This window comes from Rhinoraja longicauda, chromosome 10 (assembly GCF_053455715.1).
Source record: "Rhinoraja longicauda isolate Sanriku21f chromosome 10, sRhiLon1.1, whole genome shotgun sequence".
NCBI classification, from domain to species: domain Eukaryota; kingdom Metazoa; phylum Chordata; class Chondrichthyes; order Rajiformes; family Arhynchobatidae; genus Rhinoraja; species Rhinoraja longicauda.
The window spans coordinates 44,646,149-44,662,434 of NC_135962.1; the positions used below are offsets into that span (position 1 = coordinate 44,646,149).

The 16,286-nt window shown below is 41.3% G+C and overlaps 1 protein-coding gene across 2 annotated transcripts in view; it reads left to right on the plus strand.

Annotated features, from left to right (window-relative positions):
• The first annotated feature begins 496 nt into the window (after positions 1-496).
• The window catches only part of golga5 (golgin A5), a 28,219-nt gene continuing 12,429 nt past the window's right edge, over positions 497-16,286 (plus strand). The window contains exons 1-6 of one of the 2 annotated variants that reach the window (XM_078406784.1): positions 497-763; positions 5,840-6,463; positions 11,849-12,079; positions 12,752-12,971; positions 14,282-14,405; positions 15,815-16,018. In XM_078406784.1, the coding sequence (XP_078262910.1) occupies positions 5,884-6,463; positions 11,849-12,079; positions 12,752-12,971; positions 14,282-14,405; positions 15,815-16,018 (1,359 nt within the window). In that variant the 5' untranslated portion in view covers positions 497-763; positions 5,840-5,883. The remainder of the gene's footprint in view (positions 764-5,839; positions 6,464-11,848; positions 12,080-12,751; positions 12,972-14,281; positions 14,406-15,814; positions 16,019-16,286) is intronic. The other variant, XM_078406785.1, reaches the window with a different exon arrangement.

The window sequence follows — 16,286 nt, forward strand, 5'->3', positions numbered from 1 at the left end:
AACTAAACTCAAAGGGGCATCTCGATGCAGTTGAGCGCCAATAAGTTGCGGCCGAACTAATGCGCAGAGCTGGAGACTTAACTTGCCGCGTCGCGTCTCACAGACAGCAGCGACGGCCCCCAACGCCGTTGCCATTGACGACGACCCCAGCGCCGTCAAATCCATGTACGCCCCTTCGTCATGACGCTCCCAGCGCCGTCGTCGTCCCCTCCTCCTCACACGGTCTACGTCACGACGCACGACGCACGACGCACGCCGCCAGCGTCGTCCTCTTCGTGCAGTTTACGTCACGACGCACGGCGCCAGCGCCGTCCTCCTCGTGCAGTTTACGTCACGACGCACGCCGCCAGCGCCGTCCTCCTAGTGCAGTCTACGCCATGACGCACGCCCGTCAGCGCCGTCCTCCTCGTGCAGTCACGTCACGACGCACTCCGCCAGCGCCGTCCTCCGAGTGCAGTCTACGCCGTCACGCCCATTTCCATTTTTTTTCTCAGGCAACCGGTGCGGACGCCTGGTTGCCGGGGTCCTGATCGCGTCCTGCTCCACGTCTGCGGCTCCGCCATCGTTGCCGTCGCTCCGCACCGGCGGCTCCTCCCGACCCGACCGGGCCCACCGACCCGCTCACCCCGTGCAAATCCCGGTAAGTGTGAGCGCAGGGCGGAGGGAGAGGTGGCGGCGGGGAGTTGTTGGAGGGGGAGTCGCATTGCCTTGACCACCCGCCCCCCAGGCCAGGGCTCATCCTCGGGCCTAAGAAGGTGCTGAAGTAAGTCCAGCATTTTGTGTCTTGTCTTCAGTGTAAACCAGCTTCTATAGTTCCTTCCTCCGCCGAAGGTGCTGAAGCTGCACCGGGTGTGACAGGGCCGGTTGTAAGCGGCGATCAGCCTCATGAGAGTCGCATTGCTGCGTGGGGTGGTTTGTATGCAGCAGAGGTTGGGTGAATTCATGGGTGGAATTAACCCGTTTGGCTCCACACAGATGAAAAAAAAATGTAATTGCCCCAATTCTGCAGGTTTTCGGGGTTGTCACACGCGAGAAAATAGACACAAAAATGCTGGAGTAACTCAGCAGCGGGACAGGCAGCATCTCTGGAGAGAAGGAATGGGCTGCAGACAACTAGAGATTTTCATTCGGGATGGCTTGTTTACGATGCGGAAATGCTTAATGTAAATAAACCACCTGGAATGTGAAATGTGGCAGGATGTACGGCGATATAAACGTCTCTCATGCGCCTTGAGTAGATTAAAGGTGTGCACATGACAACAATTCAAAGAGTCTCTGAGAAGATGCAACGTCTGCACCAGTTTGAGGGAATTGCTGAATTATGATTGTTCAAAACGGAGAATCAACATTTGAGATAACATTGATTATCGCAAGCCTCTGTCAGCAGAACACACGACCAGCGAAATGGCAGGAGTGCACCACCTCCCATACTACTCACTGCCAGCACCTTACGCTGCATCTGTGGCAGAGTCTGCATATCATGCTCTGGAAAAAACCTTTGAGGCGGTCTGAAGAAGGGTCTCGGCCCAAAACGTCACCCATTCCTTCTCTCCTGAGATGCTGCCTGACCCGTTGAGTTACTCCAGCATTTTGTGTCTACCTGCATATCATGCTAGCCATCTCAGAATTGCAGTGGATGCAAATCATTCTCAACCCCAATGATCTGCCTGAGAAGATGTTCTAAATTCTGTGGCATTATCCAGTCAGCATGTGAACACACATTCAATCAAGTATGGTACCATTGAGCCATAGTGAACTAAGTTAATGCGGATTTGAGGAGAGGAAATTCTACAAGTTATAGTTCGCACAATGAAAGAAGGTTTAATTTGAAGCACAGGCCTGCAACATTGGTACAGGAGTTCTGATTTAGACCTATAATCGTTCCTTCACCAGTGGTTGGTCAAACTCCTAGATCTTAAAATGCGATCAGTACAGTTCATACATTTGTGAGGTATAGGAACTGAATTATGCCTTTCGGTCCACACCGCCATTCAATCATGGTTGATCTTTATTTCCCTCTCAACCTCATTCTCCTGCCTTCTCCAACCCCTGACACCAATACTAATCACAAATCTGTCAATCTCTACCTTAAAATATCCATTAACTTGGCTACCACAGCCATCTGTGGCAATGAATTCCACAGATTTACCACCCTCTGACGAAAGAAATTCCTCCTCATCTTTCTAAAAGTACGTCTTTTTATTCTGAGGCTATGGCCTCTGGTCCGAGACTCTCCCACTAGTGAAAACATCCTCTCCATATTCACTCTATCCAAGCCTTTCAGTATTCAGTAAGTTTCAAAGACGTCCCACTCATCCTTTTTTAACCTCAGTGAGTACAGGCCCAGTGCCTTCAAACGCTCAATGTATGTCAACCCAATCATTCCTGGGATCATTCTCAGAAACCTCCTCTCAACCTTCTCCAATGCCAGCACATCCATCCTCAGACATGGGTCCAAAACTGCTCACAATACTTCAAATTCAGTCTGACCAGTACCTTTCTAAGCCTCAGCACAGGCTCCAAACTATAGAATTAGTCTAAATACAAGCTATTTCTACGTTTTGTTTCTGACACCTTTCTTGTGCTGTTATGGGACCATCTGTGATGCAATAGAAACATGGAAAATAGGTACAGACGTAGGCCATTCGGTCCTTTGAGCCAGCCCCGCCATTCAGTATGATCATGGCTGAGCGTCCAAAAGCAGTACCCCGTTCCGGCTTTTCCCCCATATCCCTTTATTCCCTTAGCCCTAAGAGCTAAATCGAACTCTTTAAAACATCCAGTGAATTGGCCTCCACTGCCTTCTGTGGCAGAGAATTCCACTGATTCACAACTCTCTGGGTGAAAACGTTTTTCCTCATCTCAGTCCTAAATGGCTTACCCCTTATTCTGAAACTGTGACCCCTGGTTCTGGACTCCCCCAACATCGGGAATATTTTTCCTGCATCTACCCAGTCCAATCCTCTAAGAACTTTATATGTTTCCCTTTGATCGCCTCTCATCCTTCTAAATTCCAGCGAATACTGGCCCAGTCGACCCATTCTTTCATCATACGTCAGTACCGCCATCCCTGGGAATTAAACTGGTGAACCTATGCTGCATTCTCCCAATAGCAATAATGTCCTTCCTCAAATTAGGAGACCAAAACTGCACACAATACTCCATGTGTGGTGTCACCAGGCTCATATACAACTGCAGTAGGACCTCCTTGCTCCTAAACTCAAATCCTCTCGCAATGAAGGCCGACATGCCATTGGCTTTCTTCACTGCCTGCTGTACCTGCATGCTTACTTTCAGTGACTGATGTACAAGCACACCCAGGTCTGGTTGCACCTCCCCTTTTCCTAATCTGACACCATTCAGATAATAATCTGCCTTGCTGTTCTTGCCACCGAAGTGGATAACCTCACATTTATCCACATTATATTGCATCTGCCATGCATCTGCCCACTCACCCAACCTATTCAAGTCACCCTGCAGCCTCATAACATCCTCCTCGCAGCTCACACTTCCACCCAGCTTTGTGCCATCCGCAAACTTAATTCCGTGCAATTCGTCTAAATCGTTAATATAGTAAACAACTGGGGTCCCAGCACCGAGCCGTGCGGCAACCCACTAGTCACTGCCTGCCATTCTGAAAAGGACCCAGTTAATTCCTACTTTTTGCTTCCTGCCTGCCAACCAGTTCTCTATCCATGTCAATACCCTACCCCCAATACCTTGTGCTCACTAATTTTGCACACTAATCTCTTGTGTGGGACCTTGTCAAATGCTTTTTGAAAGTCCAGGCACACCACATCCATGGACTCTCCCTTATCCTTTCTACTTGTTACATCCTCAAAAAATTCCAAAAGTTTAGTCAAGCATCAATCTGCAGCAATTCATGAGAAGGATGAAAGACAGTAAATTCTGGTCTTGCCAGAATTTAAAAAAAAACAACCTGCATTTATGTGGACTTCATTTAACACCTGGCTTTTGCTTTCTAAGGTACAGTGAATTTACAAACATTAATATTTAAGGGCAAGTTACTAATTTTTTGAATTAGTAAAATTCTAAGGTTAAGCCTTACTAGGCCTGTAATAAACAGTGTGCACAAGGATCTGCTCTATTATTTATCTTTTGATTTTTATTTATATGAAGTAGATGAGAATGTAGGTGGCATGGTTAGCAAGTTTGCAGATGATACTAAAACTGGTGGTATAGTAGACAGTGAAGAAGGCTATTTATGATTACAGTGGGATCTTGATTAACTGGGCCAATGGACTAAGGAATGGCAGATGGAGTTTAATTCTGGTAAATACAGGTATTTGTTTGGCCCTAGAGAATGCTGCAGAGCAGAGATACTTGGGAGTGTAAATATATAGTTCCTTCAAAGTGACAACACAGTTAGATAGGTTGAGGAAGAAAGCATTTACCACTCTTGCCTTCATCGGTCAAGGAGTTGGGACATTGTGTTGGAGCTGTATGACATTGTTAAAGCCACATTTAGCATACCGTGTATCGTTCTGGTTGCCCTGTAGGAAGAATGCCATTAAACTAGAAAAAGTGCAAAGATGGGCACTGGATGGGCTTAAATTATGAGGAGAGCCTGGAAAGGCTTGAACTTTTTTCCGTGGAGCATTGGAGGCTGAGAGGTACATAAAATCACAAGAGGATTAGTGGAAAGGTTGAATAATAGAAATCTATTAGAAGACATAGACTTGTGGTGAGAGAGATAAGATTTAAAAGGGGCAACTTTTTCACACAGGGTAGTGGTATAGGTTGCCTGGGGAAGTTGTAGAGATAAGTACAATTCCGACATGTATAAGGGATTTGGACAGATACGTGGATAGGAAATGTTTGGAGGGATATGGGTTGGGTCAGGCGCGGGCAAATAGAGACTAGCTCGGTTAGGCAACTTGGTCTGCATGGACGACATGGGAGGAAGGGCCTGTTTCTGTGCTGTATATTTCTATGACCACCATCTGCATTATAACTACAATTCACCCTTGACTGATGTTAACATTTGATTATATCGCAACAACATCTTTCTAGATGACTTTACATTTTTAAATTTAATTGTTTGTTGGCTTTTGTATAAAATACAAAGTTGGATATTGATCCGTGGGTTAATGATGTAAACCCTCAGTCCAAAATTTTGGTTTTAGAAGAGGATTTCCCCGATGTAAATTTGTAAATTTCCCAGGTGTGGGATAAATAAAGGAATATATTATTATTGATTTTAGTTGACACTTGGAGGTTACACCATTATTGTTGAAACCATTCTGCAAGTTATATTAAATTAAGGTCCATCTGTTCATTCAAATATGTGTTAAAATTTCTATGACATTACATTGTTCTAGTCAGTATTTATCTCCCAATATTACCATCAAAAAGAGCAGATTCATCTTTAATTTGGTTGCTTTTGTGTACTGCTGCAACTGCAGAATGACTGCAAAGAACAATGTACTGTACAAAGGGGATTGCAATGTCTGCAATACGCTAGGAGTGAAAGGAATAATTAAGACTTTCAATGATACAAATTAAAAAATGTACTTTAGATATGCTGTAATTTATTTTCTCAACATTACTGAATTGCCTTCACTGACACAATGTTATGCTGATCTTGTTAACTCTACGATCATTCATTGTGGGAGCTTATATTTTGTAGTTTAGTGTTATTTTGGACAATAATTTAATACTGCTCACAATTCAATTAGAAATGTTATCATCAAAGGTATTCTGCAATGTTCTATACCTTTAAAGTCTATTACTGAGTTCCACCTGTTATGCATCAACCAATTGAGGCACGTGGGCTCTCATTTTGTGCATTAAAAGATGCTTTTGCTCTTCTTTTCAGGTCATGTTATAATATTACGTTTTTGGCTCTGATAACAGTTCAGAATGTCATGGTTGGCTGAGCTTGCAGGAAAAGCAGAAACCTTCTTGAACAAAGTGGACCAGGGAGCAGCAGTAGCGTTGCAGAATCCACCCATTGAAGCCGTGACTGTCATAGACAGTAAGAGCGATGAAGCCAGTACTTTGAGCCAATATTCTACCCTGATTCAGCTGAGTGATAAATCTGATCACCAGATCCAAACTAACCCTGGGTATGTCTCCTCTGCTGCCAATAACATTAAGAGGCAAAAGGCCACCCTTCTGGCTGGAGCTTCGAATGTCTCCTCAGCATCACAAAACATTGAGACTATGGCTGGTACGTCTGCAAGCTCTTCTCTGGGCAGGCCCTCAATGCAGTTTGTAAGACCAAAAAGGAGTGAGCCAAACGATGACCAACTTTTTGATTTCCTAAATAGTTCAGAGAAATCATTAAATGGAAAAGTGGACAGCAAACAAGAGGCACCAAAACCCTCAACACCAAAAACTCTCTCTCGGACTTCCAGTCACGGTTCAGCAACATCTGGCATCAATGTTGTTAAGTCACCTGAGGAGAGCTTTATCAAGGACAATTCTGCTACTGGACATGGTAGGAAAATGTTTCAATATTTTAAAAAAAAATTTGTACTTCTCTTTATCAATTTTCTACACATAGAGGTCGAAAATGTTTGGAATTCTTGTGGTTGTACACCACTAAAATTGCTGTTATGCCAGGTTCATAAATTTACATCATGTGTAACTCTGGCTGGTAATTGAGTTGGTCCTGATTATTGATAGGTTATCAATTTAAAGATATCTGGAACTAAACCAGTTCCAAATCTATTTAATGGAAGCCTCGTTTTCTATTGGCAAAGATTTTACATGGAATTAGCTCAGGCAGTTCCAATCTAATATTTTATATAGCATTAAAAATGTAATTTGGCTTGAACTTTCTAAGGGTGGCTGCTGTGAAACGTTGAAGCATGTGTGGCCTAAGGGAGAGCAAAGGAATATTGTTTCTCCCCTCATATTGTACATTGTTCCATCAGCACCAAAAGTGCAAAGATATTCCTTTCCTGGTGCTTTCAGTGTTTTTATCAAATGACCTTATGTGCGATTTATTTCTATAACTGATGTCAGAAATTACAGACTTAAAATACAGCTTTCAATTTTTTTCCTTCTTGCCTTGAAAAGAGGAAACAGTGACTGTGTGGCAGTTAAGCCTTGCTGATGGATAAATGATTTTGTGGTCTCGTTTTCTATTATCAGTACACCCTGATAACAATGTGTAATTGTTGTCACTTAAATTTTAAGAAGACGTTAAAAGAGCATCAATGAGTGAAAATTCACTGCATATTTATTTTTAATCCACAGTTTATGTGGCTTTAAGATTATTTCCATTGTAAAGTGACTTTAGTCTAATCCTGGCTCACTCAATAGCATTAATGACCTTAGGTTTGATCACTCATCAGGAGAATACGCCAACTAAATCCAGCTACACATTTAACAGTTTGATCCTGACTGTTGCGTAATTTGTATAACCAGAAAGAGTTGCAACAAGAGTCTGTAGTGTGCCTTTAATGTAATTATATGCTCCTGAACCTTTACTTCAAAAATTACTGCTGACCATTATAAAGATATTGGGACAGATGACCAATTGCATCTTGAAAGATGTAGATTTTGAGAAGTATCGTGTAGGACGATAGTGAAGTAAATAGGCAAGAATTTGATGGGAACTCAGGAGGTTAAGATGTTGGCAATTCAAAAATGGAGGTTCAAAGGTATTAGGGACAAGAACATAAAGCACATAGGTATTTAAGAAAATTGTACGGTTGAACTCGGTAACAGAACTGGTGCGGAGCAAGACTATTGTGAAATTAAGATGAAGATTTTGGTGTAAAGTCTTTGTCCTGCTGTGAGCCACTGTAGATCAGTGATGTATGAATGAAACATGGCAGAAGTTAGGACATAGGCAATAGTTTTTGATGCCTCATTTTCAGAGGGCACATGCGTGTCTTGTGTAAAACTCATCTGGAGAGGCAGATGTAATTACAAAATTGTGAGCTGTCCAGATTGGTTTCACACATCTTCCACGGAGAGAGTTTGAGGACCGGAAAAGATTAATTAGATTCCCTGAATGTTTAGTTGGGAAGAAATTTCTACTCATTTGGTTCAGAATATCAGTATAACAATTTAGAAACACTGAATGAATCAAGAGTGGAGCTGAGTGTGGTTAACAACTGCGCAACGGCTGGAAAAGGTTTTCCGATTTAAGTTGTTAGTGCGAGAAAAGAATTCATAAGGAATAGTTAAACATAGAGCAACTATCTTCTCTAATTTGTCAGCAGTTTTATAATTGCATAATGTCTCCTTAGTTAATGTGCACCATTTTTCAGTGGGCAATTGGGTATGTTTTGAGGCAGATAGTAGAAGCATATTGGAGCAAGTTACAGCTGCCCATTTGCACAGTTTAAGTTGAGCATTAATGTCAATGCAATCATTGTGATGACAAGGCCTTGTTTACATGTGAGCAAAATTGAGTAGAAGGAAGACATTAGATCCCTAATCCCTTAAGAGTGGAACGGTCAGCAAGAGAAGCAAGTGAATGAATGAATGAATGAATGAATGATTGTTTGTTTGTTTGTTTGTTTGTTTGTTTATTGGCCAAGTATGTGCATATACAAGGAATGTGCCTTGGTGCTCCACTCACATGTCAACACAAACATACAGTTAACAATTAAGAATAAAGCATAAACACATTAAAACAATAAGGATACAACATTACGGTCTAAACATGTGGGTGAAAATAAACCAGAGCAAAAAATAAACTACAGACTTTGGTTATTGAGTAGAACTACCACTCTTCCAGAGGGAAGTGCTTCAAAGAGTTTGTGGCCAGGGTGAGAGGGGTCAGAGATGATCTTGCCCGCTCGCTTCCTGGCCCTTGCAGTGTACAGTTTGTCAATGGGGAGAAGGTTGCAGCCAACAACCTTCTCAGCTGTGCGAATGATCCATTGCAGCCTCCGGATGTCGTGCTTGGTGGCTGAGCCAAACCAGACTATGATGGAGAAGGTGAGGACGGACTCGATGTTAGCAGTATAGAATTGGACCATCATTGCCTGTGGCAGATTGTGTTTCCTCAGCTGCCGCAGGAAGTATTTGGGTCTGTTGCAGGGTTGGTGTTTTGTGTGAGCTCAGAGTAGCACGTGGCGAGCTTTAATGTGGTGAAATATATTGAAAATAACAATATAAAGGAGCTTTGCAAGGTTGACGTAGGGATTGGGAGGAGAATGATGGAAGGACTGGTGAAAGGACTTTTAGTAATCTGGGTTTTGGAATGGGTAGAGTCAGGTGGAGGACTCGGGAGAGATAATCCTAAAAGAGGTCATAGAAATAGAAATACGGTGTTGAGGCTCGGCAGTAGAACAAGATTAGTACAGAGGGTTGGTTCTGTTGTTAAAAATGGAAAGTAGAATAAATACAAGAGTGTTGGAGTAACTCAGCAGGTCAGGCAGCATCTCTGGAGAACACGGAGAGGCAACATTTTGGGCCAAGACCCTTCTTCAGACTCAAGAGTGTCCTATTCCTGTTCTCCAGAAATGCTACCTGACCTACACCTGTCCGACAGATAATGTATTCCTTTATTTGCCCCACACCGGGGAAATTTACAGATAAGAAATACTCTTCAAGAGTCAGGTGTGGATTTGTCAATGACCACTGTCCGCAGAAGACGTCATGAACAGAAATACAGAGGCTACACTGCAAGATGCAAACCACTGGTTAGCTGCAAAAATAGGATGGCCAGGTTCCAGTTTGCCAAGAAGTACTTAAAAGACCAATGACAGTTCTGGAAAAAAGTCTTGTGGACAGATGAGACCAAGATTAACTTATGTCAGAGTGATGCAAGAACAAAGTATGGAGGAGAGAAGGAACTGCCCAAGATCCAAATCATACCACCTCATCTGTGAAACACAGTGGTGGGGGTGTTATGGCCTGGGCATGTATGGGTGCTGAAGGTACTGGCTCACTTATCTTCATTGATGATACAACTGCTGATGGTAGTAACATAATGAATTCTGAAATGTATAGACACATCCTATCTGCTCAAGTTCAAATAAATTCCTCAAAACTCATTGGCCGGCGGTTCATTCGACAACAAGACAATGATCCCAAACATACTGCTGAAGCAACAAAGGAGTTTTTCAAAGCTAAAAAATGGTCAATTCTTGAATGACCAATTGAGCCTGTCTTTTATGTGCTGAAGAGAAAACTGAAGGGGACTAGCCCCCAACACAAGCATAAGCTAAAGGTGGCTGCAACACAGGCCTAGCGGAGCATCACCAGAGAAGGCATCCAGCAACTAGTGATGTCCATGAATCGCAGACTTCAAGGATATGCAACAAAATACTAAACATGACTACTTTCATTTACCTGACGTTGCTGTGTTCCAAACATTATGGTGCCCTGAAATGGGGGGACTATGTATAAACACTGCTGTAATTTCTACATGGTGAAACCAAAAGTATAAAAATGGCCTTTATTAAAATCTGACAATGTGCACTTTAACCACATGTGATTTTTTTCTATTAGAAAATAACTGCAGATGCTGGTACAAATCGATTTATTCGATTTATTTTTTTCTATTACAAATCTGAATCTGTGGAGTACAGAGGCAAATAAATAAATGATGGGTCTTTGTCCCAAGCATTATGGAGGGCACTGTATATACAATACATGCAAAGTTTGATTTTTTTTATATGAACAATATTATTTTCTCTTCTATTTATTTTCTAGGATTGTTTTCATTGATGCTGACATGCAAAACTAAAGAATAATGCATTTGCATATTCAACTATCCAATTTTTTTCTGGATGTACAGTAGAGATAAATGAATTGTCAGTCCTCCATGAATGAGAACCCGATTGGGCAATTGGATGCAAAGGTCAGCCAACCCAAATTAAAGTTGCATCCAATTTTCTGATCATCAGAATGTATTTTGTCAATGCTTACATTTAGTCAAGAAGGCTTCCCAAACTATTGATCCATAATCCTATTGAGGGGCGTTGTAAACATGAAATCCTACGATATTTAACCTAACATGTTTTGCAGAACGTACATATCTGGAGAAACAAGAAAGTGCAGGTGCTGGATTTGCACTGTGAATAGTTAAGAAGCTGATTCACTGAGACAGATTTTGAAAATAATAACATTTACTAATAGTCCAGCCATTAACTTTGTATCTCTTGCAGACCTCCCAACCCTTCCGAATTTGGCGGAAATTTCCGCTTTCTTATTGCATTTCCGCCATTCTGATTTTGCCTCACATTTTTCCGCAAAACACATGCCCTGCCGCTCGCCCCATCACTGAACTCGCCCGGCCCCGCCGCTGAGCTCGCCCCGCCGCTGTACACGCCCCGCCGCTGTGTTCGCCACGCCGCTGTACACGCCCCGCCGCTGTGCTCGCCCCGCCTCGCCGCTGTACTAGCCTCACCTCACAGCTCACCTGGCCTCGCCTTGTCGCTGGCCCGGTCTCACCTTGCGTCGCCTCGCCACTGACCCGGCCTCACTTCGCCGCTGACCCGGCCTCACCTCGCCGCTGACCCGGCCTCACCTCTCGCCTTTTCTTTGTTGTAAAAGGTATTTCTGTTCAATAACCTTTCTATAATAGTAGAATATACTCATGACAGGTCTGACATTGTACATGTAGTCCAAGAACTGCAGACTGTTGGAAATAATAGTAGTTTTTCACACGTGAATGTAGCGCAACGTGGACACGCATTTGGAGGGCATCCTTTTTTTTGCTGAAAAGTTGCATTACGCGCCATATTATGAATTTTGATGTAAAATTCTGAATTTTGGACATCAAAATTCTGAATTTGTAAAATCAAATGTTGGGAGGTCTGCTCTCGTGTAGAAATTAGAACAGTTTTCAAAACATAAAATACATTTTCATGTCTAGCTTACATTTTATTTATTAATTGTTTTTTTGTAAAAGATCCAGAAATGTCAGAGAACTCTCCCAGTGTGAATCAAAGTGGCCAATTAGAGCCTTCGAGGGAAGAAGCATTGGACAATGCAGGGAGCACAACTTTCTCAACTAAAGACGAGAATCAATCGCTCGAGCTGTCGAACCTTCGGCTTGAAAACCAGTTACTGCGGAGTGAGGTCAACTCCCTAAACCAAGAAATGGCTGCACTGATTCAGAGATCAAAGCAAACACAAGAAGGTGAGACAGCAATTGAAGCACTGGATACTTGGAACACACTGGTTATCTTTATCTCTGATAGATTCCTACAGATGTAGTTTATGCAATTGAGATTCCAAGGTTTCTGGACAGATATGTTATCTAAAGAACATAGAACAGTACAGAACAGGAACCGACCCTTCAGCCCACAATGTCCGTGTCGAACATGATGTCAAGTTAAATTGATCTCCTCTGCCTGCTCTTGATCCTTATCCCTCTATTCCCTGTAATTCCACATGCCTAGCCAAGAGCCTCTTAAATGCCATTATTGTATCTGCCTCCATCACCACCCCTCAACAGGCATTCCAGGCACCCAACACTCTGTGTAAAAAAAAAAAATATGTTGACAATCTGCTGGCTTATAAGCAAACAAGGTACAAAGTGACATGGATTAGATTAATTCGTCAGGTTAAACCCAAATCCTATAATGCGGGATTATAAATTTAGACTGATTTAACAACAACTAAGGGAGAAAATAAAGATCATGTGAACCATGATATTTTAAAATTGTCCTCTCGGGTAGTAGAGCAAGAACACAGGATTCTTTTTTTGTGATTATTTGTAATGTGAACTAGTGGGGTTGGGGTGGAACAAACATCCTCCCTCATCTGTACTTTGATCTGACTATTATTTCTGGAATTCTTGCATTTTTAGAGTTAAATAAATCCAGGAAACAGATTGAGAAATGGAATAGCGAGAACTCAAAGACGGACAGGATAAGTAGGGAACTGCATTCTCAGGTGGACGACCTGAACGAGGTGCTGGGCGCCAAGGATTCGCAGCTGGCTGTGCTCAAAGTGAGACTGGAAGAGGCAGATCAACTTCTGAAGACCCGAACTGAAGCAATAGATATGTTGCAGAATGAAAGAAACAGGTTTCAATGACTCTCCTGGCATGCATGCTTTTCATTAGATACTAATTTCCAAATGAGAAATAACACTTCTAAACGGGACGGACCTTTGGATGGTTCAAAGGATTTTAGTTCTGATTTATTCCATCAGATTTTTTTTTCTGTTTCATGTCTAGCTTAGAAAGGGAGAAACACATTCTGATTTACAACATTCAAAGTGAAATCAATGGATGTAGTTCACGAAAACTGGAAATATTGCACCACCAGGGGGATTGGTTTGCTTTTGAGTCTTTTTCTATGTGGTTCAGAGTCAACTGAAGTAAAGAATGCTGCATTCTATATCATTGTTTAGTGCTCTGTAACTTGAGCGAAATGTTGTGATATATAATTCTGAGATTTGAGATTTTTAAATGAAATTGAAGCTATCATCTTTACACTTGCAGCATCTTGAAAGAAAGCCCATAATACTGAATTATTTTATTGCCAGGTAACCAGAAGTACTTTTACTACTTCATCATTGATCTGAACCATATTTTACATCAAAATAGGAATAATTAAAACACTATTTTATATTATTTTCCACCCTTTTTTCTGTGCAATTATGTACATTTTTATTGGAATAAATGTTATGTTTTATTTTTTATAGTTCTGTCCCTCTACTCCTGGTGTCTTTGGAGGTGGGCTGAGCCTTTCAAAGGCCACTTTCCCAGTTAAATTCTGAATATCGCAATTGCTATGTTGCTGAGAATGATCAAGTGAATGCATGGCCCCTTCACACTCAGCTAGAAAATACACTGTCATATTGCAGAGATTTAGGCATAGTTTTATTAACCTGTGTCTTTTTGCATGCTTTTTACGATGAAAATATTTGGTGGTAGCGAATGAAGCAATTTCCATTTAGGGGACTAAATTATGCCATCAATTTGGATATAGCTGAATTAGACTCTTCAATGTACGAATATCACATATCAATGTATGAATGTTATTTTTAAGGATTAAATTAAGGATTTTCATTTATCATTGTTGCTGTTGGCACTGAGACGTTACTCAATATGCACTAATGCAGAACATTGGTGCTCCAATTTAATTACCCATTTATTGAGAGGTGAAGAAGTTTTACTTTTGACATATATCCTTGATATATTAAAACAATCTGTGCCTATAATTTTGATTGTTTTGGATTAGCAACATTATATCAGAAGCAAATTGTAAATTCCAAAACATTGAGGGAAGTGGCACTCTAAGGAATCCATTAAATCATTCTGTGTTTTTATACATTGCTTCTGTACAATCCCGAAAAGTATTTTGTATCATCTCTCCTTTTATTCTGAAAGGATATTACAAGATCACAATGAAGGGAGCAACTTGCACAACCAAGCCTACCAGACAATGCAAGAAAGGCATATGGATGCTGAATCAACACTTAAAAGAGAACAAGAGAACTACAGTCAAATGCAGGTTGGTCTAGACAAACTTGTAACTTTTTAAGTGCCCTTTATGTCGAGTCTATTTGATACCTTGGGTATGCAAGCTAAGAATTTCACGCGACAAACGCGTTCATGAAGTTCATAAAAGCTACCCGGGTACATGGCAGTTGAATGCAGAACAACAGACTTTTAACAGTGATAATTTGTTTTCTAATTAACATTAAAGCAGAATTAATTTATTTATCATTTGGTTGGTCCTACAATATACTTAGCTGAAATGACAAAAGTCTGGATAAACTTTGTTTCTGCATCAGAATGCATTCCAAGCACTTAAAGCAGGAGACAGTAGAAATCGAAATTTACGAGCTAACTGTGAAGATTTTTATGTGGTTAGTCTTCATATTGTGTTCTGCCCCCTAAACCAAGTCAGTCATCCCAAAAAGATGCTAAATCACACAAAATGGCGTTGAAAGTTTTGTTCACTTGGAGCACTTTTCTGCGGGTGCCTCAATGGAATAAACCTAGGCTTTGTTTGAGTGGTGAACTGAGAGCATAGAAAGCTTCCAGTGGTGGAGAGCTACGGTGTCCATTTGGTAGCTTCGCTTTTTTTCAAGGCTTAACATGGATTGATTCAAGGACCATATTTTCTCATTGTGTAACAGCACAGAGAGACAAGTGCAAAATAAATATGCTCTTTGCAAATTAAAAAAAATTAATAATTTGGAGTGATTCATAAAAATTTGCTGGTGACTAGAGAAAAGTGCTATAAGATAGAAAGTTGTCATTAATTGTACGCAGTAAAATCAAGATATGATAATGGCTGTGCAATGTACTCCTTTTCTGAAATCCAATTCCACTGAAAATATGCAGCAGAGCACAATACCCGGTTATGGAAATATAGTTTGACACATGTGATTGAGATTGAATTTCTACCCAATGTGTGTCAGTGACTCGTGGAAAATGTGAATTATTTTTGCCTTGGCGTGAATTTAGTTCACTGTCCATGAAAACTGACACTCTGGAACATCTATGTTTAAATTTTCAACCTGGATCATTGAATTCATCCTCAATTAATCCTTGCTGCCAGCCTCGCCTCATATTTCGTCTTGAGACAAACAGTCCAGCATTAACTTAAAATTCATGTTTTTACTTTACTTATGTTAATTCTCTTCACTTCATTCCTCTTCTGGATGCAAAGAGCCCTAGAGTGTACTGTCCAAGACACAGTAATTCACTGTGACACTGGATAGTGAGTAAGACGATGCACCATATGTTTGTGAGCAGCTGCTATGACTCAATGTGGAGAAATCCTTTTATTAAATACAGTTTTTCCCTGATATTGTTTAGCAAATGCCTTGTACTTGCCCGTACAGCAAGAACATAGTCCATTTAAATAAAATGAGATGGGCCTAAAATGCCTCTTTTGTTTATTTTGTTCAGCATGAATTTGCAGCCAGACTCGGTAAAATAGAGGGTGAGCGGCAAAGCCTCGCGGAAGCACTGACAGCGTCCGAGAGAAAAGCCATTGAAGAGAAGAGGAGGGCAGATAATAATCAGCAACAGCTCAAACTTGCAAAGACCAGCCTGGATTCCTCTAAACAAGAACTAGTGGATTACAAGCAAAAGGCTTCCAGAATCCTTCAAGTGAGGGCAAGGTTATGGAGAAGTACTGCAAACCAATCCATTTGTTTGTCTTTAGCACGTGAATTTTCTATGTGGAGTAACTTTTGTGCCACCAGGGATCCAAGACAATAATGCAAGTATATTGCAGGGCATGTACCCTGTGCAATAGGCCCCATAACAACGTATTGCTACAAAATTAATCTGTAATTGTCACTGAAAGTGCAACATTGGGAATAAGGAGATTTTTCACCAGACTTTCAAAGAATGTTCTACAACTAGTGGTCCTTGA